This window comes from Candoia aspera, chromosome 5, assembly GCF_035149785.1.
Source record: "Candoia aspera isolate rCanAsp1 chromosome 5, rCanAsp1.hap2, whole genome shotgun sequence".
Classification (NCBI taxonomy): domain Eukaryota; kingdom Metazoa; phylum Chordata; class Lepidosauria; order Squamata; family Boidae; genus Candoia; species Candoia aspera.
This window is the reverse complement of record NC_086157.1, coordinates 9,160,332-9,186,856: the sequence shown is the minus strand read 5'-3', so window position 1 is coordinate 9,186,856 and position 26,525 is coordinate 9,160,332. Positions and strand designations below refer to the sequence as shown.

Below are 26,525 nucleotides of genomic sequence, written 5' to 3'. Positions count from 1 at the left end.
AAGCAATATTGGTTGGAGTATATGCCCCTAATGATAATCAGAATAAATTCTATCAAAATTTATTAAATGAACTTTCCGAATTATCTTATAACAATTGGATTATGATGGGAGATTGGAACGGAGTTACCTTACCAATTATTGACAGAAAATCTGACAACAAATAAAAAAAAAATCAAGGAAAATTGCCCCAATCTTTTTTTGATATGTCAGAAAATTTGGCTATTGTAGATGCCTGGAGATATAAAAATGGTATGGCTAGAGATTATACATTTTATTCAGACAGATTCAAATCATTCTCCAGGATCGATATGATATGGGTATCTAAAAATTTGGCAAATAAAAATTAAATGTATCAATTCTCCCCTGATCCTTCTCAGACCATAATCCAGTTCAATTGGCTATAAAACTCCACCCAAAAAGTTATAGGTGGAGATTAAATGAAACTTTGTTGAGAAATAAAGAACTTGTAGAAGATTGTCAAAAGAAATTAAAAGAATTCTTTGAATGGAATTTAAATAATGAAGTGAGTATTGGGACAGTATGGGATACTAGCAAGGCATATATGAGAGGATATTTTATGTATTTAAATAGTTGCTTAAAGAGGAAAACACAACAAAAGATTCAAACAGTTCTTGATCAAATTAAGATAAAAGAAAAAAAATCTTCAAATAAGACCATCAGATGAAGGTATAAACCATCAAATACAAATTTTACAGCAGCAATTAAAAATATTTACAACAGATGAAACTGAAAGAAAATTGAGATATATTAAACAAAGAAATTTTGAATATGCTAATAAAGCTGGAAAATGGCTAGCATACAAATTAAGAAAAGAAAAGGAAAAAAATATTACTAAAATTTGAGAAAATGGGAAAGAATTAGTTGACAATGAAAAAATTAAAAAGGCATCTCATAATTTCTTTACAAATCTATATAAGAAACAAGAAATTTCAATTGATAAAATTGAGAACTATTTATTAAAACAAAATTTAAAGAAATTAACTAAAGACCAAAAAGCATTAATTAATAATCCCATCACAACCCAGGAAATTATAGAGGCAATTAGAAAATTGAAAACAGGCAAAGTTCCAGGTCCAGACGGATTTGCAGCAGGTTATTATAAATATTTTCAAGATCAAATTTTGTTACCACTTAAAGATTTAATGAATGTGATTCTGTTAGGAAATCCAATACCAAAATCTTGGTCAGAGGCAAATATCATACTAATCCCAAAAGAAAAACAAGACCCGTCACTATGCAAAAATTATAGACCTATTTCGTTATTAAACAATGACTATAAAATATTTACTTTAATTTTAACTGAAAGACTAAAAACAATATTTCAAGAAATAATTAATTATGATCAAAATGGTTTTTTACCCCAAAGATACATAAAAAACAATATAAGGACGGTTTTAAATATAATAGAGTATGCTCAATTTCATAATGAAAAACAGATTATGTTGTTATTTTTAGATGCTGAAAAAGCTTTTGACAACCTAAATGGGAATTTTATGCTTAAGGCTGTAGAATTGATGGATTTTGGCGATATATTTATAAAAGCAATAAAATCAATTTATACATTTCAAAAAGCCAGAATTGTGATCAATGAAGAGATAACACAAGAATGTCAAATAGAAAAAGGAACAAGGCAAGGCTGTCTGCTATCTCCTTTATTATTTATATTGGTATTGAAGGTTCTAACAGAAGCTATCAGAAAGGATCATCGAATTGAAGGGATAAAGATTAAACAAGAAACATATAAATTAAGAGCCTTTGCGGATGATTTAGTTATCACTTTACAAAACCTGTTAATATCAATTGATTACGTATTAAAGACACTACAAGAATATGGAGAATTAGCTGGTTTTAAAATAAATAATCAAAAAACGAAGATGATAAATTTAAATATGCCACAAAATAATCAGAATGTATTAGAAATTAAATCAGGATTTAATAGTATTAAAAAAGTTAGATATCTAGGGATAGAGATTTCAGGTAATACTAGTGATTTATTCCAAAATAAGTAAAGGTAAAGGTTTCCCTTGACGTAAAGTCCAGTTGTGTCCGACTCTAGGGGGCGGTGATCATCTCTGTTTCTAAGCCTTAGAGCCGGCGTTGTCATAGACACTTCCGTGGTCATGTGGCCGGCATGACTCACGGAACACCATTACCTTCCCACCGAAGCGGTACCAATTAATCTACTCACATTTGCATGTTTTCGAACTGCTTGGTGTGCAGGAGCTGGGACTAGCAACGGGAGCTCACCCCGCCGCGCGGTTTTGAACTTCTGATCGACAGCTCAGCGGTTTAACCCGCAGCGCCACCGCGTCCCTATTCCAAAATAATTATGTTAAAATATGGAAGGAAATTAAACAAAATTTACTGAGGTGGGAAAAATTAAATTTATCACTTATGGGACGAATCTCTGCAATTAAGATGAATATTCTGCCAGAGATGCTATTTTTATTTCAAACTATTCCAATATTTATAACTGATAAAAAATTTAAATTATGGCAAAAAGATTTTTAAAAATTTATTTAGCAAGGGAAAAGACCAAGAATTAAATTTAAATTACTACAAGAAGATAAGGAAAGAGGAGGCTTGGGTCTTCCTGATTTCAGGCTATATTATGAGGCATGTGGTCTATTATGGTTAAAAGAATGGATCACCCTACAAGATCATAAATTACTAAATTTAGAAGGGCATGATTTAAAATTTGGATGGCACGGCTTTTTATGGTATAACAAATTGAAAGTAAATAAAACATTTAACAATCATTGTATTAGACCATCTATTCTTAAAATTTGGGAAAAATATAAATCTATTTTAACATCGACAATACCACTATGGATTTCCCCACAAGAAGCTTTTGTAAGGCGAGAAACAATAGGTAACCATAAGTGGCTAAAATATTCGGATTTAATAAAATTTGAAGGGACCAAATTTACAATGAAAACAAGAGAAGAATTGGAAAATGAAGGATATTCATGTCAATGGTTTACATATATTCAATTAAAAGAACAATTTAAAATAGATGCCAAAAGTTACAAATTTACAAAAAAACTATCTTGGTGGGATGAACAAATCTATGCTAATAATGACCACATGATCTCTAAAATATATAAAATGTTATTACAAATGAGAATACTAAATGTACAAATTAAGCAACGTATGGACAAATGGGAGAAGAATTTTGGATATAATATTGAATACGATGTTTGGGAAAGAATGTGGACTAAGGGATTAAAATTTACATTAAATTATAACTTAAAAGAAAATTTTTATAAAATGATGTACATGTGGTATACTACCCCTGAAAAATTATCGAAAATGTTTCGAAATACGTCAAATGTTTGTTGGAAACGTAAAAAAGAAATTGGAACTTTATGCCATATGTGGTGGACCTGTAAAAAAGCGAAAAAAATTTGGTCATCTATACATAATATAATTTGTAAATGTTTCCAGTTAACATTGATATATTACCGGAACTCTACTTATTGGGCTTTATGAACAAAGATTTGGAAAAAAACTATGGCAAACTTCTACTGTATTTGATTACTTCGGCCTGAATTATCTACGCTGCAAAGTGGAAAGAAGAATTAATCCCATCTGTGGAAGAATGGATATTTAAATCCCTAAACTTGGCACAAATGGCAAAACTAATGGACCATCTAAACAATAAAAATATGGAAGATTTTCAAAAGGACTGGACACCCTTTTTTAAATATGTGGAATGGACTCAAAAAGTTAATATGAATATATAGTATGTAAATAGCAAACTACTTTAATTGTTTAATCTCTTATTAGAATTAATGAAAGCTATTTAGAGAATTAAGGAAAAAAAACAAAACACGCTAGGGTACTAAGCTGTACCATCTAGAAAGTTGGAAACCCTAATCTTTCCATTTATTTATTTATTTATTTTTCGTTTTATCCCCCCCTTTTATATATATATATATATATATATATATTCATTTTTTTCTTTTTCTTTTTTTCCTCTCTCTTCTTCTCTTTTTTTCTTTTTCTTCTCTCTTCTTCTCTTTTTTGTATTGTAAGATACTATTGTTGTTGTTTATTCGTTTAGTCGCTTCCGACTCTTCGTGACTTCATGGACCAGCCCACGCCAGAGATTCCTGTCGGTTGTCAACACCCCCAGCTCCCCCAGGGATGGGTCCGTCACCTCTAGAATATCATCCATCCATCTTGTCCTTGGTCGGCCCCTCTTCCTTTTGCCCTCCACTCTCCCCAGCATCAGCACCTTCTCCAGGCTGTCCTGTCTTCTCATTATGTGGCCAAAGTATTTCAGTTTTGCCTTTAATATCATTCCCTCAAGTGAGCAGTCTGGCTTTATTTCCTGGAGGATGGACCGGTTTGATCTTCTTGCAGTCCAAGGCACTCTCAGAATTTTCCTCCAACACCACAGTTCAAAAGCATCAATCTTCCTTCTTTCAGCCTTCTTTATGGTCCAGCTCTCACAGCCATATGTTACTACGGGGAACACCATTGCTTTAACTATGCGGGCCTTTGTTGTCAGTGTGATGTCTCTGCTCTTAACTATTTTATCGAGATTTGTCATTGCTCTTCTCCCAAGGATTAAGCGTCTTCTGATTTCCTGACTGCAGTCAGCATCTACAGTAATCTTTGCACCTAGGAATACAAAGTCTTTCACTGCTTCTACATTTTCTCCCTCTATTTTCCAGTTATCAATCAAGCTGGTTGCCATAATCTTGGTTTTTTTTGAGGTTTAGCTGCAAGCCAGCTTTTGCACTTTCTTCTTTCACCTTCATCATAAGGCTCCTCAGTTCCTCTTCACTTTCAGCCATCAAAGTGGTATCATCTGCATATCTGAGATTGTTAATGTTTCTTCCAGCGATTTTAACTCCAGCCTTGGATTCCTCAAGCCCAGCTTGTCGTATGATGTGTTCTGCGTACAAGTTGAATAGGTAGGGTGAGAGTATACAGCCCTGCCATACTCCTGTCCCAATCTTAAACCAGTCCGTTGTTCCGTGGTCTGTTCTTACTGTTGCTACATGGTCATTATACAGTTTCTTCAGGAGGCATACAAGATGACTTGGTATCCCCATACCACTAAGAACTTGCCACAATTTGTTATGGTCCACACAGTCAAAGGCTTTAGAATAGTCAATAAAACAGAAATAGATGTTTTTCTGAAACTCCCTGGCTTTTTCCATTATCCAGCGGATATTGGCAATTTGGTCTCTAGTTCCTCTGCCTTTTCTAAACCCAGCTTGTACATCTGGCAATTCTCGTTCCATGAACTGCTGAAGTCTACCTTGCAGGATCTTGAGCATTACCTTACTGGCATGTGAAATGAGTGCCACTGTTCGATAGTTTGAACATTCTTTAGTGTTCCCCTTTTTTGGGTATGGGGATATAAGTTGATTTTTTCCAATCTGATGGCCATTCTTGTGTTTTCCAAATTTGCTGGCATATAGCATGCATTACCTTGACAGCATCATCTTGCAAGATTTTGAACAGTTCAGCTGGGATGCCGTCGTCTCCTGCTGCCTTGTTATTAGCAATGCTTCTTAAGGCCCACTCAACCTCACTCTTCAGGATGTCTGGCTCTAGCTCACTGACCACACTGCCAAAGCTATCCCCGATATTGTTATCCTTCCTATACAGGTCTTCTGTATATTCTTGCCACCTTTTCTTGATTTCTTCTTCTTCTGTTAGGTCCTTGCCATCTTTGTTTTTGATCATACCCATTTTTGCCTGGAATTTACCTCCAATGTTTCTAATTTTCTGGAAGAGGTCTCTTGTCCTTCCTATTCTATTGTCTTCTTCCACTTCTGCGCATTGCTTGTTTAAAAATAATTCCTTATCTCTTCTGGCTAACCTCTGGAATTTTGCATTTAATTGGGCATATCTCCCCCTATCACTGTTGCCTTTTGCTTTCCTTCTTTCTTGGGCTACTTCTAGTGTCTCAGCAGACAGCCATTTTGCCTTCTTGGTTTTCTCTTTCTTTGGGATGTATTTTGTTGCCGCCTCCTGAACAATGCTGCCAACTTCTGTCCAGAGTTCTTCCGGGACCCTATCTACTAAGTCCAGTCCCTGAAATCTATTCTTCACCTCCACTGCATATTCCTTAGGAATATTAGTGAGCTCATATCTAGCTGATCTGTGGGTCTTCCCTAATCTCTTTAGTCTGATCCTAAATTGTGCAAGAAGAAGTTCGTGATTGGAACTACAGTCAGCTCCAGGCCTTGTTTTTACCGACTGTACAGATGTCCGCCACCTTTGGCTGCAAAGGATGTAGTCAATCTGATTTCGGTGTTGTCCATCTGGTGAAGTCCATGTATAAAGCCGTCTCTTAGGTTGTTGGAAGAGAGTGTTTGCTATGCAGAGTGAATTGTCCTGGCAAAATTCTATCAGCCTATGTCCTGCCTCATTTTGTTCTCCCAGGCCATACTTACCTGTAATTTGAGGTGTCATTTGACTGCCCACCTTAGCATTCCAGTCTCCTGTGATGAAAATAAAATCTCTTTTAGGCGTGTTGTCCAGTAGGTGCTGCAGATCCTCATAGAACTGCTCTACTTCAGCTTCTTCAGCATCTGTGGTTGGGGCGTATATTTGGATCACTGTGATGTTAGATGGCTTGCCCTGAATTCAAATTGAGATCATTCTGTCGTTTTTTGGGTTGTATCCAAGCACTGCTTTCGCCACTTGACTATTAATTATGAAGGCTACTCCATTTCTTCTGTGGTCCTCTTGTCCACAGTAGTAGATCTGGTGGTCATTTGATGTGAAGTGGCCCATTCCAGTCCATTTCAGTTCACTGACGCCCAGAATGTCTATCTTTAATCTTGACATCTCACCAACAACCACATCCAATTTGCCCTGGCTCATAGATCTTACATTCCAGGTTCCAATGGTGTGTTGATCCTTAGAACATCGGATTCGCCGTTCACCACCAGCACCGTCGGCCGCTAGCCGTCCTTTCGGCTTTGAGCTAGCTGCGTCATCACGTCTGGGGCTAGTTGAGCTCATCCTGTGTTCCTCCCCAGTAGCATTTTGACCATCTTCCGACCTGGGGGTCTCATCTTCCGATGGTATACCGACATATCTCTGGTTGTACTGATCCATTTAGTTTTCACGGCAAGAATACTGGGGTGGGTTGCCATTACCTTCCCCAGGGATCGCATTTAGTCTGACCTCTCTGTCATGACCTTCCCGTCTTGGGTGGCCCTTCACGGTCTAGCTCATGGCATCATTGAGGTGCTCAAGCTCCAGCACCACGACAAGGTAACGATCCTTTGCTGAAGAGGATACTATTGTTTGTATGTAATTTTATGTTTATTTAAATAAATTAATAAAGTTAACAGATAAAAAATAAAATAATAATAAAAAATGTTCTGAGTAACAATGACCTCATCCATAGGTCTTGGTGTTCCTTCTCCATGGCAGAGAAAATTCCAGCATGGAGTTGCTTTATTCAAAGACCAGAGAAAGCTGGGAAAGAAGTCACTTAGCTTGATTGCACCAGGAATTGTCCTGAATGGTGGAAATAATCTGCCCCTTTTAGGATACACTCAGGGAATCAGAAGGAAGCTGAACTTGAGTTTGTGAGGCCTAGATGGTATGTTATATATAAGAAAGTGAACATAAAAAAAATGTGAGGTCTCCTCCAACTAAGTTCAAATCCTGATTTTTATGGAGACATCCATGCAGTTTTCTGCACAACAATATGGAAATGGGCTTCCCTTGCCTTCTTCTGGGATATTTCTCCATCTATCCAGTTCAGCTCACATCTCTGGGATTTCTTTGTTGTCTCTTATCTAAGAACTAACCAGGTCTGTCCTTCCTTGGTTTCCACCTTCAGAGGAGGTCTCCCAGGTGCTATGACTAGGAAGCAACCTCCCCCCATCTATCCTGTCTCCTGTTTACAGCTCCTGTTCCAAGGAGCTCACATTGGAAAATGTTCTACTAGGAGACTTCAGCACAGCTACAGGAGTTGGCAGCAGCTATCTTCAAGGTGACTTAAAGGGTCTCAAAAACGATAAAAAAGTTCACTTGGCACAAAATAATTCCATGATACAAACAAAGGGGACAAAAATGGCTCGAGAGTGTTATTGAACTGTACATTTGTAAGAAGATGCCAGAAAAAACTATATAATAGTAATGAAAGAAGCTGTCAACAAGATCAAAATCTCTGCCCAAATATACATTTTCTTAGGCTATTTTACTCCTCGACTGTAATCTACAAACAGTGTTAAACCATGATTTTATAGCTTCTCAGTACATGTTAGTATTACAAAGTTCTGGAAGGAAAATCAGTTCATTATCAAAGAAAGGGCTTGAGGCTGGTTTGTGATTGAGTGTCGGTGGCAAAAAACGACTTTGTTTTGCAAACCCGGAGACAAGAGGAACAAGGTTGCTGGGATTTCGTTGTTGTTGTTGAAATGAGAATTTCATGTTTGTTACTGGAAAGTGCAAAAGCAGAAGATTATTTTGTTCCTTTAACAGTGAACATGGATCCCTTGTAATTGTTTATCTGGGATGCACTGTGCCTCCAATAATAGGGAAGGATGATGATGTTTGCCCTACAACTGGAGGGAAAATGTGTGGTTTTTCTCAATGAAGTGGACCAAGACAGTTCTTCAAGTGGCCAAATGCTGAGTGTGAATGAATGAGATGCTTCTTGCATCCATAATTGCTCATTAAAATTTCCCACAGTCAAAGTGGATCATTCCTCTCTTCATCGTGGCCATCTGCTTCTTTTCCAGTTCAGCTCCCAAGACAATATCTCCTCAATATTTTCTGTTCCAGTGAGGTTTCCTTCTTTCTGATGAAGGTCAAATAACATCTACAGAACTAGTTCCCTTTTCATTACAGGAGTGTTTTTCAGCTTTGTTGCAGTGACAGCAGACACTTATTAGACTGTTTCTCATCAAAACTTGGCATGATGTCAGTCAGGGATGAGTAACATTCGCTAGGCAACTTAATTTTTGTCCAGCCTCCTCAACCTGTCACTATATGGATTCTTGATTCCCCACCAAGGTCAGAGTTGGGGAGGTTAGTGTGAATTCCTGGCAGCTTCAACAAAGCAAAAGTAGATTAGTAGTCTCTACTCCTGTCACCCTGAACATCTGTAAGAGCTTACAGCTACCAAACTTAAGTCAGAACTTGAGGATTTGCACAAGAATCTGATGAAGTTGAAAGATGAAACAATTCAACCTTCTACAGTTTATCATCCTGACCTTGATGTTATAGTCAGAGATGATGGTTTAGTTTTCAGGTCTTACTTTTTTCATCCAGCCCTTTCTGAGGAAGTCTGATTTCCAGTTCATCATCATCATCATCACCATCACCATCACCACCATAACCTAAATCCAAATTCTATGCAACTATTTATTATTATAGAGCCAGTCTGATGTAGTGGTGAAGGCACCAGGCTAGAAACTGGGCGAACGTGAGTTCTAGTCCTCCCTTAGGCACAAAGCCAGCTGGGTGACCCCGGGCCAGTCACTCTCTCTCAGCTCTAGGAAGGAGGCAGTGGCAAACCATTTCTGAAAAACCTTGCCAGGAAAACTGCAGGCAGTCTCTGAGAATTGGACAGGATTGAATGGATTATTTATTTATTTATTTATTTATTTATATATGTATATATATATATATATATTACTCTCCATTTTATTTTTCATGTGTACAGTGATTTACAAATAATCACAAGAACACAAGTCCCTGCTATGGAACAAAATATCAGATCACAAAGTTCTGAGCCATATTGGCCACCCAGAGGCCATACATGAGTGGGTTCATCCTTACTGGGGCTGATCAGACATTCATAGCCAGATCTTCTTCTATAGGGTTCAAGCCTCTACTGAGAATTGAACTCATGGACTCTTGTGTTTTGGATACTTATATTCAGTGTCTTAACTTTAGGAGCTATCCCAGAATGATATATGTGGTCTACCTTCCCTTAAGTTGTCACAGCAGGGAGATATAAATGTTACATTACATCATATTCCTCAAGTATAGGGTTTTACATGACTTCCACCCTTCCCTTATAGGGACACGGTGGCGCTGTGGGTTAAACCGCTGAGCTGTCGATCGGAAGGTCGGCGGTTCGAAACCGCGCGGCGGGGTGAGCTCCCGTTGCTCGTCCCAGCTCCTGCTCACCTAGCAGTTCGAAAACATGCAAATGTGAGTAGATCAATAGGTACCGCTTCGGCGGGAAGGTAACGGCGTTCCGAGTCGTCATGCTGGCCACATGACCCGGAAGTGTCCTATGGACAACGCCGGCTCCAAGGCTTTGAAACGGAGATGAGCACCGCCCCCTAGAGTCGGACACGACTGGACTTTACGTCAAGGGAAACCTTTACCTTTACCTTTTACCACCCTTCCCTAACCCCCCACCACCACCAAGCACTTCTCTCAGTAATCTTTTCTGCACTCTGGTACAACAGAGAACACATTTGGACCTTCTGTATGACACGTCTTCAACTTGAAGAGTGCTATCTTATTTAAACTTATGACAAAGCTATTCCTACGATTCTCTCTTTGTCTGTCTTAATCCCAATCTACCCATGCCACCCTTTGTACCTGTCCTAATTTGCCTGAATATTTTATATACTCTGGCTTCTCTTCAGACTGTATAAATCTTTCCGTCTGTCTGTCAAAAACATGGTGTGCAGAACCATGCACAGCACTTGAGGTGAGATCTGACCAAAGTCGAGTAGAGTGAACATTTTATAACTGTGGTTTGGAACCTCCAGACTGTTGATGCGAACCTCTAAACCTCTTATGTTTCCTTTTTAGCAACTGTATTCCAGCATGTTCCACTTGGAATAACAACAGTTCCAATATTTTTTTCAACATGTATTATTTCCAGATCAGGCATCCTGTATGCTGTACCTGTCATTCTTTTGTCTTAATGACTAAATCTGCATTTTTCTCTATTATTCATGTATTTTCTCTATTATTCATTTATTTTAAGCCCACTATTCTAACCTATCAAGATTATTTTGACTCTTTCCCTTGTCTTCTGGGGAATTAGCTATGCAATCCTATTTTGTGTCATCTACACGTTTGATAAGCATTAAAATCATTAATAAAAATGCCAGAGTGTATCAGGTCCAAGTTTGTTGTTGTTTATTCGTTTAGTCACTTCCGACTCTTCGTGACTTCATGGACCAGCCCACGGCAGAGCTTCCTGTTGGTTGTCAACACCCCCAGTTCCCCCAGGGACGAGTCCGTCACCTCTAGAATATCATCCATCCACCTTGCCCTTGGTCGGCTCCTCTTCCTTTTGTATCAGGTCCAAGACTGAACCCTAATTTGTGGGTCAGAATACAATGGGCAAGGGGTATATTCTCTTCTACTGGTACTTAGTTCAGCATTGCAAAAGTCAAGATGCGTTAAATGCATTGCATTCTCACAATCTACTAATGGAGCTACTTGATTAAACAGTGGCATAAGATTAGTTTGGCACGACTTATTCTTGACAGATCCATGTGTTTTCAAGTTACTTGCAGATTGTTCATTTCTCTACAATTAATGCCTGACTAGTCTGTAATTTCCTGGTTCCTTTCCTCCTTTTTTTTTTTAAGATAGGGACAACATTTTCCATCCTCCAGTCATCCGAAGATAATGGATGGATTTCTCAAAGATAATTGGGCGGATGTTCCTTCAGGATGTAAATCATATGGCCCTATCAATTAGAACTCATTCAATAAAAATAGATATTCCCTAATTGTGTTTTGGTCAAGCTGGAGCTAAAGTCCTGCTCTTTCAGCCAAACTTTCTTGAAGTTCTCAAAACTTCAGCCAACTGCTCCTTCAGCCAGGCTTTCACAAGACCCTGATTGTATATATATCCACTTGGGACAACTGAGGCCAGATGGGAGTTAAGTTAAGTTACCATGGATAATGCCACAGAGTGACCAGGAATTGAGCTGGGCTCAGAGGCTTTACCTTTCTTAGTTCTAACCTGAGCTTGGTAGCTCTAAACTCTTGCAGATGTTCAAAGTGACAGGAGTAGAGACTACTAACCAACTTCTGCTTTGTTGAAACTTCCTGGAATTCAAAGAGAACCTTCCCAACACTCTAACCTTGGTGGAGCATCCAAGAATCCATATAGTGACAAGTTGATGAGGCCAGACAAAAATTAAGTTGCCTGGCTAATGTCACCTACCCCTGACTAAAATCATGCTTGTTTTGATGAGAGACAATCTAACACTAAAAACAAGGCAAAGTATTCCCTAGTTATGTCCTGACTCCCAGGAAACACTCTGAGACAGGGAACTGTTCTCTAATGTTTATTTGCTAATACATAACAGTAATCCTAACAAACTGAACAAGCATGGGAAAAACCCAGCCATATAAACCCCGCAGGTTAAGGCGGTCCCAATCTGTGCCTCTTGGAATGGCTCACCAATTCCTCAGTGCTACACATGCGCTTAACAGTCTGGAAGGGAGCCCCCTGCTCGCCATCCTTACTCATGACAAGTTGTCTCCCATCTAAGATCCGATCGTCTTCTGTTTAGCTTCTTTGCTCAGAGAAGATTGAACAACAGTTCTCACTTAAGCAAACCTCCAATTGAACAGAGATATAAAACCCTGTAATTGCATAAATTGACATTATATTTATCTTGCAAGCTCCCCAAAGCAAGTCCTTCGTAGGATGTCAAGGGCTATTTACAGAAGTAGTGGGCTACTTTTGACCTTTGGGCATCATCATTTTGGGATATTTTGCAGCCAATTGCCATGTATCATGAAGTTTTGAGAACATCAAGAAAGGAAGCTTTTGGTAGTCTCACTGATCATTTCTCACTTCCTGATACTGTTGTGCAGTATGGCTTCTTGGAAGACATCCTGTAGAAGCTCCCCAAGAACCACTTGATCTGGTCTTTGACCAAACTATGGTGATTTGATTTGATCCATGTTCTCAGCATTGTGCATTAATTGGGACTGAAATATGATGTGAATGTGAAAATGATGGAGCTGATACCTGGCCTGGAGTTCAAACCATGAAGGATACTGGTAGGACACAGATGTTTTGGAACAGTTTGAAACCAGATTTCTACCACACTCCCCATCTATGATCCCTCAAAAGCATCATGAAAGCAACCTGCAATTTTTTTTATCTTGGTGGATCTAGAAACATGGAATGCCATGTCTTACATTTAGATCCCAAACGCTTCTTTTTGTTGCCTCTCCTGAAAAGAATTTCCAAAAATCAAGCCTTGCCATCATTCTGCTGCAAGAAATAAAACATGTAACATAACCCCTGCCATAATCTTAAAAAGACTATATAGTCTTAAAAAACAGAACAAAAAAAATCACTAGAATTTTTTGGGCTTTATCTACAGCATTGCAGCTGTTAGGTTTCTAAAACATTTTAAATGTGTCCCCCACCCCCACCAGCTGCCTATTTTTCCCCCAAACCATGTAAATGTATATAATCTGGGAAACTCAGATTACATAATCTGAGGAACAGTCTTGATTATATTATCTATTCTAAACACGAGCTAAATTATTTGAATGGCATGTGGGACTTTGTCATTCATTGCATTGCCTCTAGAAATGTAAGAGGTGAATTCAACTAAGCTTTGATGCTAGTAATTTTATGGTGGAGTTCATTAACTCTTGGTTTTCCTATGCAAAAATAGTTTTATCTGCTAAGGCCAGTGAATCATGATATTCAAACCCCTCTGTCACATAACCTTTATTAGTGTTTATACAAGTGACACAGAATAATTAATCCACACTTAATTTGAAACTCACCATGGACTTCAGAAACACAATTCACACTTGGCAAAGCAGTCTGCCCAACAACAAGCAATTGCATAACTAACATTAACATTATTTTATGGATCCCAAAAAGATTCACGATTTTCTCTTTTTTTCTGAGCTGAGCATGTCTTTTAAATATTTCCCTTGGAAAGAATATTTGATCCTCGAGGTTTTATTATATAAAAATAGAATGACATTTCTCTATATACAAACAGTACATTACATGATATACAGGTTGAAAAAAAAGGGATGAAAATGCAGACCATGGGTGAAACTAAGGAGGAACATCAGTAAATAATTAAATACTGCACATTTCATAAAAATTACATCAACAAGATTTTTTCGTTTGCAAATATCAAACAGTACCAACGCAATTGGAAATCTTTCCCAACAACTTTATACATCATTATCTATCTGTACACACACATACATGTTTATGCATGTCATTCTGGGTGTATGCCTGTGCAAATACACACAGACACATCTTTTTCTATGTGATATGCATGTATATTTGGACATACACACATCTTTATATTTTAAGGCACATTTTACTTATACTTTATATACATCATCAGACCCGGTTGATAATGTCTTGGCGATGGGTCCTACTTAGATTGGGATGAAGAGAAATAAAGCCATGTTTCATCTATCAAAAAAGGTATAAAAAAGTTTTCCTGGAATCTTGGGCAAGATGAATGGGCCACAAAGCGGTGGGAAAGACACTTTGCACATGCTCAGAGTCACTGTCCTCTTCAACTACACTGCAAAGGAGGTGGGGAACAAAGGTCCCCACAAATGCAGCCTTTTAGAAATACAAGTTCAGAGGCCAGACACCAGTTTTTTAAATAGGGCTTGTGGCCAGACACTCACAGGCATCAAGCTCTGGAGACCTTTAAACCTTCTTGCTGGTCTCAGGGGGAGAGCCTATATAACGAGTGGAGGGGGCCTCATATAAAGGTACGGATATCTCCTGGAGGTCAGGCAACCTCCCTGGATGAGGTGGGGAGCGCAGGGCAACTGTCCTATCATAATCCCGGTGTAAAACCTTCTCATAGACGCTCTGTAGCCCGACTGTCTTTGGCAGCTGAGCAGGGTAGAAATGATCGCGATGGAGTGAGTCTCGGGGCAAAGATGTGGTTCTGCAGAAGGTGGAGAGCTGAGTTTTGGGGTGGGGAGACGTGTGAGGATTGGATCGGGCGCAGGAGGGACTCCAGCATCGGTCCGAATGGCCCAGGAGTTTGCATTCAGCAGTACAAGCCCAGAGCCCTAGAAAAAGGCAGGGGACAAAGCAGATGCGTAAACAACAGATGCAAGAGATTAAAGGCCACAACAGAAGGCACGGGAAACAGGGCTAGGAATTCCAAGTAGGATAAACACTTCCACTGATGTCTAGTAGCAAATTGGTCCTGAATTGCCGAGCTACTCTGCAAAGCAAAATAAATTATATTCTGGCCCTTGGGACAAGAAGCCTCCATCTTGGTTCAGAACGGGATGGCTAGGAAAGCAGGATTCTCTATTCCTGATGGCAACTGAGGCCCTCCTGCAGGCTTAATGTTGGGATCTGAACCCCCACAAGGAGTTGGGGTTACTGTTTTACTGATTAAGCACACGATAACAGCAAAACCTCAGGCAGGATCCAGTCGAGGTGTGGCAACTTCAGTTTTATTCTGTTCCAAGTCCAGTAGACTTCCCTACATTTGTGTAGTCAGTAAGGCAAACATATGTAGATTTGAGTAATTGAATGAATTGATAACTTCTTCCTCAATGGATGCTGCAACCCCACTTTGAAATTTATTCATTGACTGGTCTCAAAATTGCAAAGAATCATAGCATTTGTCATGTCAGTCATAAAACCTTCAGTTGATTCCAACCACCCATGTTGAGTAAAGGTACGGTTAGTGTAGCTTAAACAAGAAAAAACCTGTAGCATTACCAATACTCCACCCATCACTTGGCTGCCATCTAGATAAGACTGCTGAATTCCCAGGTAACAATATTGGCTCCAATATTGTGTTGTTTATTAATTAATTCAGTCAATATAATGGGGGGGGAGGAAGCAGGTGGCCTAGAATTCAGTGTACAAATTTCCAAAATTGGCATCTCAAGGTCAAACATGTGAAACGTTTTCCCCAAATTTACTGTCCTCTAATGTACCGGTCTACAATTCTCACCACTTCCAGGGGCTATTGTCTGAGGAAGCCAACCCAAAGCAATAAAAATGTAGATGTGGTTGAGATAATGTATTTTTTGTTTGTTTTTTGACAGTGTTTTATATCTGTGTAATTGTCTCTTCTAACTGTTCCCCAAGGAAAAAAGAAATGAGGATTGATATGACTAACGATGGACAGATCAAAGTCAATTTAAAAGGATCAGGAAATAAAACAGAAGTGTCTTGACCCCTTGATAATTCAGTGAGCTATCTAGGAATATACCGTTATTAAAACTTGCAATGAAATGGAGTAATATTTGTCCTCCTATTATGTTTATAGTGGGATGCGGTGGCGCTGCGGGTTAAACCGCTGAGCTGCCGATCGGAAGGTCGGCGGTTCGAAACCGTGCGGCGGGGTGATCTCCCGTTGCTCGTCCCAGCTCCTGCTCACCTAGCAGTTCGAAAACATGCAAATGTGAGTAGATCAATAGGTACCGCTTCAGCGGAAAGGTAACGGCGTTCCGAGTCGTCATGCTGGCCACATGACCCGGAAGTGTCTATGACAACGCCGGCTCCAAGGCTTAGAAACGGAGATGAGCACCGCCCCCTAGAGTCGGACACGACTGGACTTTACGTCAAGGGAAACCTTTACCTTTACCTTATTATGTTTATAAGATCCACGTAAAGTAGAAGTAGACTACACAAAGCATTGATGTCTGGCCCAAGTGATATTGTGGTCTTCATCAAACTAAACCAGATCTCCTTGGTTCAAGTTCATAATTTTCTCTTGTACATCGTAACAGCTTTCAGGGAACGTATAAGGCAGAAGTGGGCAATCTGTTGTCCTTTAGCTGTTGTTAGATTTCAGCTTATGTCAAGCTCAGCCAGCACTGCCAATGATCAAGGACTATGCCAACTGAAATCCAGCAATATGCAGAAAACCAGCATCCTCCAACCCAGGATTTCCCAATGTTGCAACTTCCAGATGTGTGGACCAATTCTCAGCAAATGGTCATGCTGGTTGGGGGACTCTGGGAACAGAAACTGACACATCTGGAATTGCCAATATTGAGAGATACTGCTCGAACCTAATACAGTGGTTCCACCCCACCAGGCATGTTTCCAGTAGTGATTTCCCTCTTTCAGTTTTGAAGACAAACCTGGACTCTATTCTAAGAATGCCTTCCATTTTTAATGGTGATGAAACAGTGGCGAAATCAGCAGCTGCAAAGATTTCTGCATGCCCACCTGACTTGGTAATAAAACCAGGCACGTTATGAGGGCCAAGCAAAATAGGTTCATATCCCTACTGAACTATGAAGCTTTCCAAGTGGCCTTTTATGAGTCACCATCTCTCAGCCTCCAAGGATCGTAGTGGGAATAGAGGATCATTTTTTTGAGAAAGAGCAGGATAAGGATGTAATAGTTAATTAAAGTGGATCTGTTCCTCCAAACGGTGGTGCAGATGCATCCAGCATCTTCTGCCACACTGGTGCGTATGTCCCCAAGGGCTCTCGCAAGTGGCTATGAGGCACCGCATGGTTGTAGCTCTGTGTATTCCTAGGATCAAAGGAGCTTTCCCAAAATGGATGATGAATATCTAGGTAATTAGAGGTGCTTTGCAGTGAACATCCTGCTCATTTTATTCTGTGTTAGAAGCAACCATTCTATCCCTCTGTGACGTTTCTAGGTCAATAAGCTAAGGGGTAAAAGAAGACTTACCGTTCTGCATGTGTGTGATGAGGTCTTTCTTAAGAGCATCTCCGCTGATGTCGGAATCGCTGTCGTTAAAGTCACTGTCACCTTTACCACTATCTTTGCCACTGAATTTTTCTCCTTCTCTGCCTGATAAAGTATTGAAAGAATGGCCCTTCCAGATGGCTACTGGGGCCACTGGTTCTTTGCTGTAACTAGGGGTGGAAGTGTACGACTGCAAGCAGCACAGATGCAGGAACGGAGGTTGAGGGTTGGAGAAGAGAAACAGAGACACACAAAAGAAAAGACACAATTATTGTCAGAAGACAGAATGCTGATAAAAATAGGCTAACCAATAGCCTGGATCACCCACAAGGGACCCCCAAATATATGATTTTCCACCACCTGCAACCAGCTAACCCACATGGACCCCTAATACCTTAAATTCTAACATGTTTTATTTGGGTTCAGTAAATCTCTCTATGTGCCTCTGAATAACGATGCCCCTGTCTTATTATTAATTACAGCATGCATTTTTCATTCAACGTTCAGGAATAAGTTAAGCTGCAAAGAGCAAGATAACTCTCCTTCCCTCCACTGGCAAGGGGAAGTGCAGAAGGTTACCTCTGAGTTTGCTCCTCGGAGTCGGCTCTGGCTGTCATAGAGACTGGTGCTTTCTCGGCTCTGCTCGGAAGTTGAGATATCTTCGCTGGCTGGAGAGGGCTCAGGACTAGCGAAAGAAGATTTGCTGGGGAAGGAATGCACCTCAAAGTGGGGGCTGGAGGAATTGAGGCCACCATCACTGGAGCTTCCGTCCTGATGTCCCTTCTCCAAATGAGAAGTGTCAAGGGGTTCCTCCAAGGCCCCTTTCTTCTCCTTCTTGCGCCGATTGCAAGTGGTGGCAATGGTGATGATGGCCACCAGTAGCAAAGTGCAGCTCCCAGCAAGAACAATGATGACAATTAAGGGGACGTCCCATTGCAATGTCTGGTCTTCCCAAGAGCTGGGCTTGGCTGACTCCTGGCCACTAGAGGGAGGCAGTGATGCAGTCACCAGGAAATTCACCATGACTGTGGTGGAGAGCGGTGGCAGCCCATTGTCAGCCACAGTGAGAAGCAATGGATAGACTTGGCCCAGCTGTTCTTCAGATAAGGTCCTCATGAGCATAACTTCTCCTGTTTTCTGGTTGATGGCAAAAACGTCTAGGGTTCCTTCCTGCTGCTGGGGATCTTCTGAGAAAGTAAAGCTCAGCTCTGCATTGATGCCCTCATCCGCATCTCTGGCTTTGATGTGCACAATGAGGGAGTCTCTGGAAGCTCTGCTGGACACACCAATTTCAAGAGACCCGTTGGTGAGCACCGGAGAAGTAATGACAGGGGCGTTGTCATTTTGGTCCACCACTCGTACTTTGACCAAGGCTGTACTGGAGAGTGGAGGAGATCCCCCATCCATGGCTTGGATGGACAGCTCCACCTGCTTCAGGATCTCATAGTTAAAAGTTCGGAGAGCATAGATGGCTCCTGTGGCTGGATCCACTGAAACGTAGGTAGAGATAGAAGCATCCATGACTTGGCTGTCCAGCAGGCGGTAGGTGACCTTGCCATTGGGGCCCAGGTCGGGGTCAGAAGCAAGGACAGTGGTCAAGTAGGCGCCCGGGGGGTTGTTCTCCAGCAGGGCCACCTCGTAGCGCGCCTTGGCAAACCGCGGGGCGTTGTCGTTCTCGTCGGCCACGCGCACCGTAAGGGAGCGCACGGTCTTGGCCGGGGGAGAGCCCAGGTCCTCGGCCACCAGCGTGAGGTTGTACTCGGCCACGCGCTCCCGGTCCAGCGCGCCGGTGGTGAGGACCAGGTAGCTGGCGGCGTCGTAGGCGCGCTGCAGGGCGAAGGGCTGGTGGGGCGCGGCCAGGAGGGCGCAGCGGACCTGCCCGTTGGCGCCCGCGTCGCTGTCCGAGGTGCTGACCAGCGCCACCAGGCTCTGGGCCGGCGCCGCCTCGCTCACGTAGGCCACTGCCGCGGCCTCGGCCTCGGCCTCGTCGGGGCCCGGGCCGCCCTGGGCGTCCGCGCCCCCGGGGCTGAGGGCACTGATGGCCACCGAGGGCGCGTTGTCGTTGACGTCCAGCAGGCGCACCACCACCTTGCAGCTGGCCGCCAGTGGGCTGGCGCCCCGGTCGCTGACCTGCACGTCCAGCTCGTAGGTGCGCTGGCGCTCGTAGTCGACGGCGGCCCGCAGGCCGAGGCGGCCCGAGAGCGGGTCGAGGCTGAAGAGCTGGCGCGCCTCGGGGGGCACCTGGCTGCCCCAGGCGTAGAGCAGCTGCCCGTTGGCGCCCTCGTCCGCGTCGGAGGCGTCCAGGTCGAGCAGCAGCGCGCCCGGCGGCGCGTCTTCGGGCAGCTCGAGGGTCAGGAGCGCGCCCCGCGGGAAGGCGGGCGCGTTGTCGTTGGCGTCCAGCACGCGCACGCTGAGCGTGGCCGTGCCCGAGCGCGCCGGGCTCCCGCCGTCCTTGGCCACCAGCTCCAGGCGGTAGGCGGCCTGCGCTTCGCGGTCCAACTCGCGGAGCAGCACCAGCTCGGCGCACTTGAGTCCGTCGGCGCGGCTCTGCGCCTCCAGGCCGAAGGGGCCGCCGGGCGAGAGGGCGAAGCTCTGCAGGCCGTTGGAGCCCACGTCCGGGTCGTGCGCCAGGGCCAGCGGCAGGCGGGTGCCGGGCGCCGCGCTCTCCGAGACCTCCAGGGCCAGGACGGGCTGCGGGAAGCGTGGCGCGTGGTCATTGATGTCCCGCACCTCCAGCTCCACGTGCACCAGGCGGAAGGGCGACGCGGCCGGGCCGCCCAGGCTGAGCACGTCGAAGGCCAGCAGGCAGGGCGCCTCCGCCTGGCCGCACAGCTGCTCGCGGTCCAGCCGCTCGGCGCCCAGGCTCAGCTGCCCGTCCCGCTCGCGCACCCGTACCAGCGAGCCGTTGCCCGGCGCCTTCACTAGCCGGAAACTTCTCTCGCCTCCCGCCGGCACCTTCAGGGGCAAGTCGTCGGCCAGGGTCCCGATCACTGTGCCGGGAGGGTCTTCCTCGTAGGTGTGGTAGCGGATCGTCTTGCCCAGAGCGGAGGCGAGCAGCCAGGCGAGGCAGAGGAACCCCACGGGGTGGCCGAGCACGCCCGGGCAGCCGCTGTCTTTGCGGGCGCTCATGCTTCGCGAGCTGCCGAGCACGGAGGGAAGAGGAAAGCAGGCAGGCGGAGCGGGCCAGGCAGCGCAGCCCCTTCCCAGCTGCCTGGCTGTCAATCCTTCCCTGAACGGGTCCGGACTGCACCCCCGCCCCGCATCGAGCCCGCTTCGAGGAGCGCTTTCTCGCGCGCACCTGCTCCGATGCTCCGGCTGCGCCCGACCTCCCCACTATAGCTTCTGAGCCGGACCGACCCCGCCTCGCAGCTTAAATAGGCGCGGGTATGCAAATGAACGTCGCCCGGCAGCCAATAGCAGCTTCGGTTTCCTCCCGGGACCCCTCCTCGAAAATTCTTAGACGAGGAATAAAGCGATCCATGGGTGGGTGTGGGGGAACCGGCTGGCGGGAGGGGAGGCTCTGCGCCCCCGGCGGGGAGGGAGACCCGTTCCAGGGCAACTCGCTTCGGGGTCCTTGGGGGTTTTCGCTTCCTCCCCCTCGGGGTCTCGCCTCTTGGCTCCAGCGTTGCTCCGGGGCGGGGTCGGTCCGGCTTAAAAGCTTGGCCGTCCGTCGGAACTAGACCAGCTCGCCTTTTCGTTAAGCGGCTAGGAGTCTTCGGAGCGCGCCGTGGGGTTCAAGAGGAGGCTTCCTCACGGAGGCTGGGGGGGTGGTCTCGACCTTGGACTCCCCTCCTCCCAGTCCAGAAATGCAGCTTGGAAAAAGCTCCAACCAATGAACAAGGGGGGCCCTTTTCCGAGTTGGCCAAGCGCTCTGTCTCTATGCAAGGCGGGGAGGTGGCGGCGGGGGCGGGGGGGCTGGAAAGCTCCCAATCTGAAGCCAGAGAGCGGGCAGCGTCGGAGGAAGAACGAGGGCAAGGGTCCTTGTGCGGGGCGACCAGGGAGAGCTAGAAGCCCGCCCGTCGAGGACCCCAAGCTCTGCCTTAATGCCCTGGGACAGGCTAAGGGGCGGAGGGCACCTGGGCAGCGCGAGACGGGCAGCCCGCGGTGCCGATCCTGCCCGGTTCCCTTCAATCACCCCCTCGCCCTGGGTCCTAGCTGCCCTGACGCTTCAGCCGGGGCGCACAATGGGGCGAAGAGTCTCGCGGCCGAGCCCTCCCTCCCGCGAGGCTCGGGGAAGGTGCTCCCTCTTTGTTCCCCCCTCTGGGATCCCGACGGGGAACGCTCGCTCCAGGGGACCAATCACAGCAGGACGCTGAAGCCCGGCCCCGATCGCACCTGGGAGGCGGCGGTGGTGGAGGCGGCGCGGATGGGTGCGGAGGGTGGGCGGGTGAAGAAGCGGACGAGGCGGCAGACTCCCGAGGCAGCTCTTCGCGTCCAACGCTGAGTAACGGAGCCGCCCGGAAAACGGGGCAGGTGCGGAGAGAGCCGCCCCTCTCGCGCGTTGCGCGAAGCCCTCCCTTGCTGGGCCGTGGCTCGTGACATGTAGGAGCGCGTCCATACAACGCGCTGGACCCGCTTGCTGAATGAACCCCTTTTCTCCACTGCCGCAAATCACTGAGGCTCATCAATCATTAAGCTGAGAAATCCTAGAAAAGAAAACAGGAAACCCCAAACCAAGTTACAACGAATCCAGTTTAGCATACTGGGTGAATGAAGGAAATCCCGGGAGGCTGCGTGGTTGGAGACAGAACTGCTGGTCTCTCAACAGAGTCCCGGGTTAACCTGACTAGCCCCAGCGGTGCATCTGGAGTCCCAGTCGGTATAATACAAAATTAAATGGGCTGTTTCGGGGGGGGGGAGCTGAGCACCTTTCCCCTCCGCAGTTAATGTCCTCCCCCCCCCTTCTGCTCCCCTCTTGCACGTGGTCCGACTCCGTGCCAAACCGCCAGCTGGCTGAAGCCCTGCGAGTGCCAGCGGAAAGCATCCACCATTGGCGGCTTCAGCGGGGACGGGGTGCGCTGGGCTTCAGGACTCTGCCAGCCGTTCTCTAACCTCTTTCCTCGCCCCCCGGCCTCCCCAGCCGCGAGATCCCTTTTGGGAGTCTCCTTAGTTAAAATAATGTGAAATAAGAAAATGTAGGGGAAGGCACCGAGTCAGAAATAGCCGCACAGAGGAGGAGAAGAAACTCTGCCAAGGCAGCGCAGCTAGAGCGGAGTGACAGAAACTGTAACGATTGCCTAAACCCAAATACTCAGTCTCACAAGCTCGGCTTAAAGATAACTGATTTATTAAAGGAATAGTATGCAAATACAGAGAAAGCTGAGAATGAGCAAAAGCGCGCCAAATACAAACTTAAAAGCCTTGCTTGTGGGCAGGTCCCGCCCCGTCACCCGTCAGGACGCTCCCCCTCCCAGGTGCTGAATGCCGTTAGACGCGCCTGGGAACGTAACCTTGAACAGGAGCGCAAACCCAAACATGCATTCCAAGCCCTCACAACAAGGGAGTGTAACAGAATGGAAAAACCCCGGGTGAAGGGATACGGAACAGAGAATGACATGTGAAACGTTACAATGTTAACCAGACATTAGAATGAGAACATGACATATTGCCCCCCAAAAGAAATCAGGGAGCCGGTTTGTCAGGATAGGCAGAGTGGAATTGGGCTACGAGACGAGGAGAATGCACGTCTGGAGCAGCAACCCATTCAGGATGAGGGAAATGTTTCCAGCGGACGAGGTATTGTAGAGTAGAGCGCTGGCGTCTGGAATCGAGAATAGATGCCACCTCGAAGTGCTGCTGGTTGTCTATCATGAGGGGAGGTGGAGGAGTGGGTTGCGGATGCCAACGGTCCGATGACAGGCAGGGTTTGAGTAAGCTACAATGGAAAACAGGATGTAAACGTTTAAGGTTGTGAGGTAAATCAAGTTTAAACGTAACAGGGTTGAGCTGAGCAACAATTGGAAAAGGACCGACAAATTTAGGACCAAGTTTTTTAGAGGGTTGTGGGGACTTGATAAATTTAGTTGATAGGTAGACTTTATCCCCGACTGCAAAGGATGGTTCTGGGGAACGCTTTGCATCGGCATGGCGTTTATAGGTAGCTTGGGCATGGTGGAGAGCGAGTAGAATATTAGACCATGAGTCTTTGAGAGAGTCTGCCCAGCCAGCGAGGGTGGCTGGGAGTGGTTGAGGATGAGGAAGTTCAGGAATAGGAACAAATTCACGTCCAAAAACTGTTTTAAAGGGAACTTGACCAGTGGTTTGATGAATGGAATTGTTGTAAGCGACCTCAGCAAATGGGAGCAGATCGACCCAGTTGTCTTGTTGGTAGTTAACAAAAGCTCTGAGGTATTGTTCTAATGTAGAATTAACCGCCTCTGTAGATCCGTCCGTTTCCGGATGCCAAGCAGTAGAAAGTGATTGTTTCGTACCCAAAAGTTTTAAAAATGCCCGCCAAAATTGTGACGTAAATTGTGTGCCCCTGTCACTCACCAAACGGGCGGGGATACCGTGGAGGCGGTACACGTGGATGAGGAAGAGGCGTGCCAGCTGTTGTGCGGTGGGGATAGAAGCGCATGGGATAAAGTGGGCTTGTTTGGAGAAAAAGTCTTTGACGACCCAAATGACAGTTTTTCGTTGACTAGGGGGTAGATCAACGATAAAATCCATGGAGATATCTTGCCAAGGGACAGACGGAGTGGCCACGGGTTGAAGGAGACCCTGGGGCTTGCCCGGTTTGCGCTTTATCGCCGCACATACAGGGCACGCAGTGACATATTCCTTTAAGTCTTTGAGTAAAGTGGGCCACCAGAATTGGCGGCGAACGAGGTGCAAAGTTTTCACGTAGCCGAAATGCCCCGCCAGTTTGTCATCGTGGCAGCGCTGGAGTATGGTTTTTCGCATTGCTTCGGGTACATAGAGACGATCGTTGCGCCAGGCAAGATCATCGGTGAAAGTTAACATGTGTCTGTTGGCTTGTAACCAAGTATCTGTTTTAAGGTGGGAGAGCAACTGTTGTTGCAAATCGGAGGGAATTGACAAGGGAGGCGAGCCGCTGGAAGGCTGAGCGGCTGGAGGCGGAGTCGATTGTGCTCGGGTCTGGCTGCGAGTCACCGCTGCCAGACTTAACTGTTTGTCGGTCCAGACGGTGCCTTGGACCGTTGGCCCTGGGCCAGCATCTTGGGGTCTGCGCGAGAGTGCATCAGCCAAAAAGTTTTTCTTGCCTGGTATAAATTTAAGAGTGAAGTCAAAGCGGCTGAAGAACTCAGCCCAGCGGAGCTGTTTCGGACTGAGCTTTCGGCTGGTGCTTAGAGCTTCCAGGTTTTTATGGTCAGTCCAGACCTCAAAAGGGTTGGAAGTACCTTCCAATAGGTGTCGCCATGTCTCTAAAGCCGTTTTTACAGCAAAAGCCTCCTTTTCCCAAACGTGCCATCGTCTCTCTGTTTCAGTGAATTTGCGAGAGAGGTAGGCACAGGGTTTTAAATCGCCAGATTGGTCAGATTGTAACAAGATTGCGCCTATGGAAAAATCAGAAGCATCGACTTGTACCACGAAGGGTTTAGAGGGGTTTGGATGCTGTAAAATTGGTTCTGTGGTAAAAAGTTGTTTGAGCGTTTCAAACGCTTGCTGACAGGCTGGAGTCCATTGAAGGAGCGCGCCTGGGTTCTTGGAACGTCGCGTATCCCCCTGTCCCTTGGTTTTTAACAGTTCCGTAAGGGGGAGGGCGATTTCTGCAAAATTTTGGGCGAAGGCCCGATAGAAATTAGAGAATCCAAGGAAACTTTGTAATTGTCTCCTGGTGCGAGGAGGCTCCCATGCCACAATAGCTTCTACTTTTGCAGGGTCCATTGCAATGCCCTGAGCTGAAATTCGGTAACCTAGGTAATCAATTTGCGACTGATGAAACGCACATTTTGACAGTTTTGCGTACAACTCTGCTTTTTTCAATTTAGCCAATACCTGACGCACCAAGTGGATATGTTCTGACATGGTTTCAGTATAAATCAATACATCATCCAAATATACCAGTACCCCTTTAAATAGGTGGTCATGCAAGACCTCATTGATTAACTGCATAAAAACCCCGGGTGCCCCAGATAAGCCAAAAGGTAAGACTTTATATTGGAAAGCCCCAAGAGGACAGTTAAATGCTGTTTTCCACTCATCTCCTTTCCTTATGCGAATGCGAAAATAAGCTTCTCTCAAATCCAGTTTTGAGAAGATTTTGCCTCTGGCCAGATGTGATAACATATCTTTGATCAGGGGCAAAGGATATTTATTTAATATTGAGACCGCATTGAGCCCGCGGAAATCGGTACAGAGTCTTAATGACCCATCCTTTTTTGGCCGAAATAGGACAGGAGCTCCTACCGGGGAATTTGCCGGCTCAATGAAACCCCTAGCCAGGTTTTTGTCAATGAACTCCCTTAGCGTGGTAAGCTCTTTAGGAGACATGGGGTATATTTTTGGGTGAGGCAACTTTACATTTGGTAAAAACTCAATGGCACAGTCCGTTTTTCGGTGGGGTGGCAAGCGATCCGCTTCTTTTTCCCCAAATACTTCAGCAAAATCCTGATACTGATTGGGTAGTCCTTCAAGAGGGTGAAGCGTTTGCACAGTAGTATACGCTACCCCCCCACCCTCCATGTCCTCCAGTAAGTCCTTTTCGGGTACTTTGTAAAATCCATCTGCAAACGTTACAGTTCTATGGAGCCAGTTGATAAAAGGGTTTTGTTGCACAAACCAAGGCATTCCCAGGATTACCAGAGGGCCCCCCACTGGAGCTACCACAAATGGCAGCTTTTCTTGATGGGAGCCCATCTGCAAAGCGACCAGTCCCGTGGAAAGATTGACTGCTTTCCCTCCCGCCATAGTTC

General features: G+C 45.1%; 2 protein-coding genes across 2 annotated transcripts in view; both read right to left on the bottom strand.

Moving 5' to 3' along the window:
- Positions 1 to 26,525, bottom strand: part of WBP4 (WW domain binding protein 4) — a 352,512-nt gene that overhangs the window by 159,568 nt on the left and 166,419 nt on the right. The gene's annotated exons all lie outside the window — the stretch shown is intronic.
- PCDH8 (protocadherin 8) lies at positions 14,373 to 20,778 on the bottom strand. The gene is made up of 3 exons (XM_063306096.1): positions 18,229 to 20,778; positions 17,632 to 17,839; positions 14,373 to 15,026 (listed from the first exon to the last, which is right to left on the bottom strand). The coding sequence occupies exons 1-3, from the start codon at positions 20,776 to 20,778 to the stop codon at positions 14,653 to 14,655; spliced, it is 3,132 nt and encodes a 1,043-aa protein (XP_063162166.1). The 3' UTR covers positions 14,373 to 14,652.

Bases quoted from the DNA above. Each gene is read 5' to 3' on its own strand.
- PCDH8 (XM_063306096.1), bottom strand. From the start codon at position 20,778: ATGAGCGCCCGCAAAGACAGCGGCTGCCCGGGCGTGCTCGGCCACCCC. The intron at 17,840-18,228 runs GTAACCTTCTGC...TGCTGCTTGCAG, and splicing joins TCCGAGGAGCAAACTCAGAG to TCGTACACTTCCACCCCTAG. The intron at 15,027-17,631 runs GTAAGTCTTCTT...GCCTTTTTCTAG, and splicing joins CATCACACACATGCAGAACG to GGCTCTGGGCTTGTACTGCT.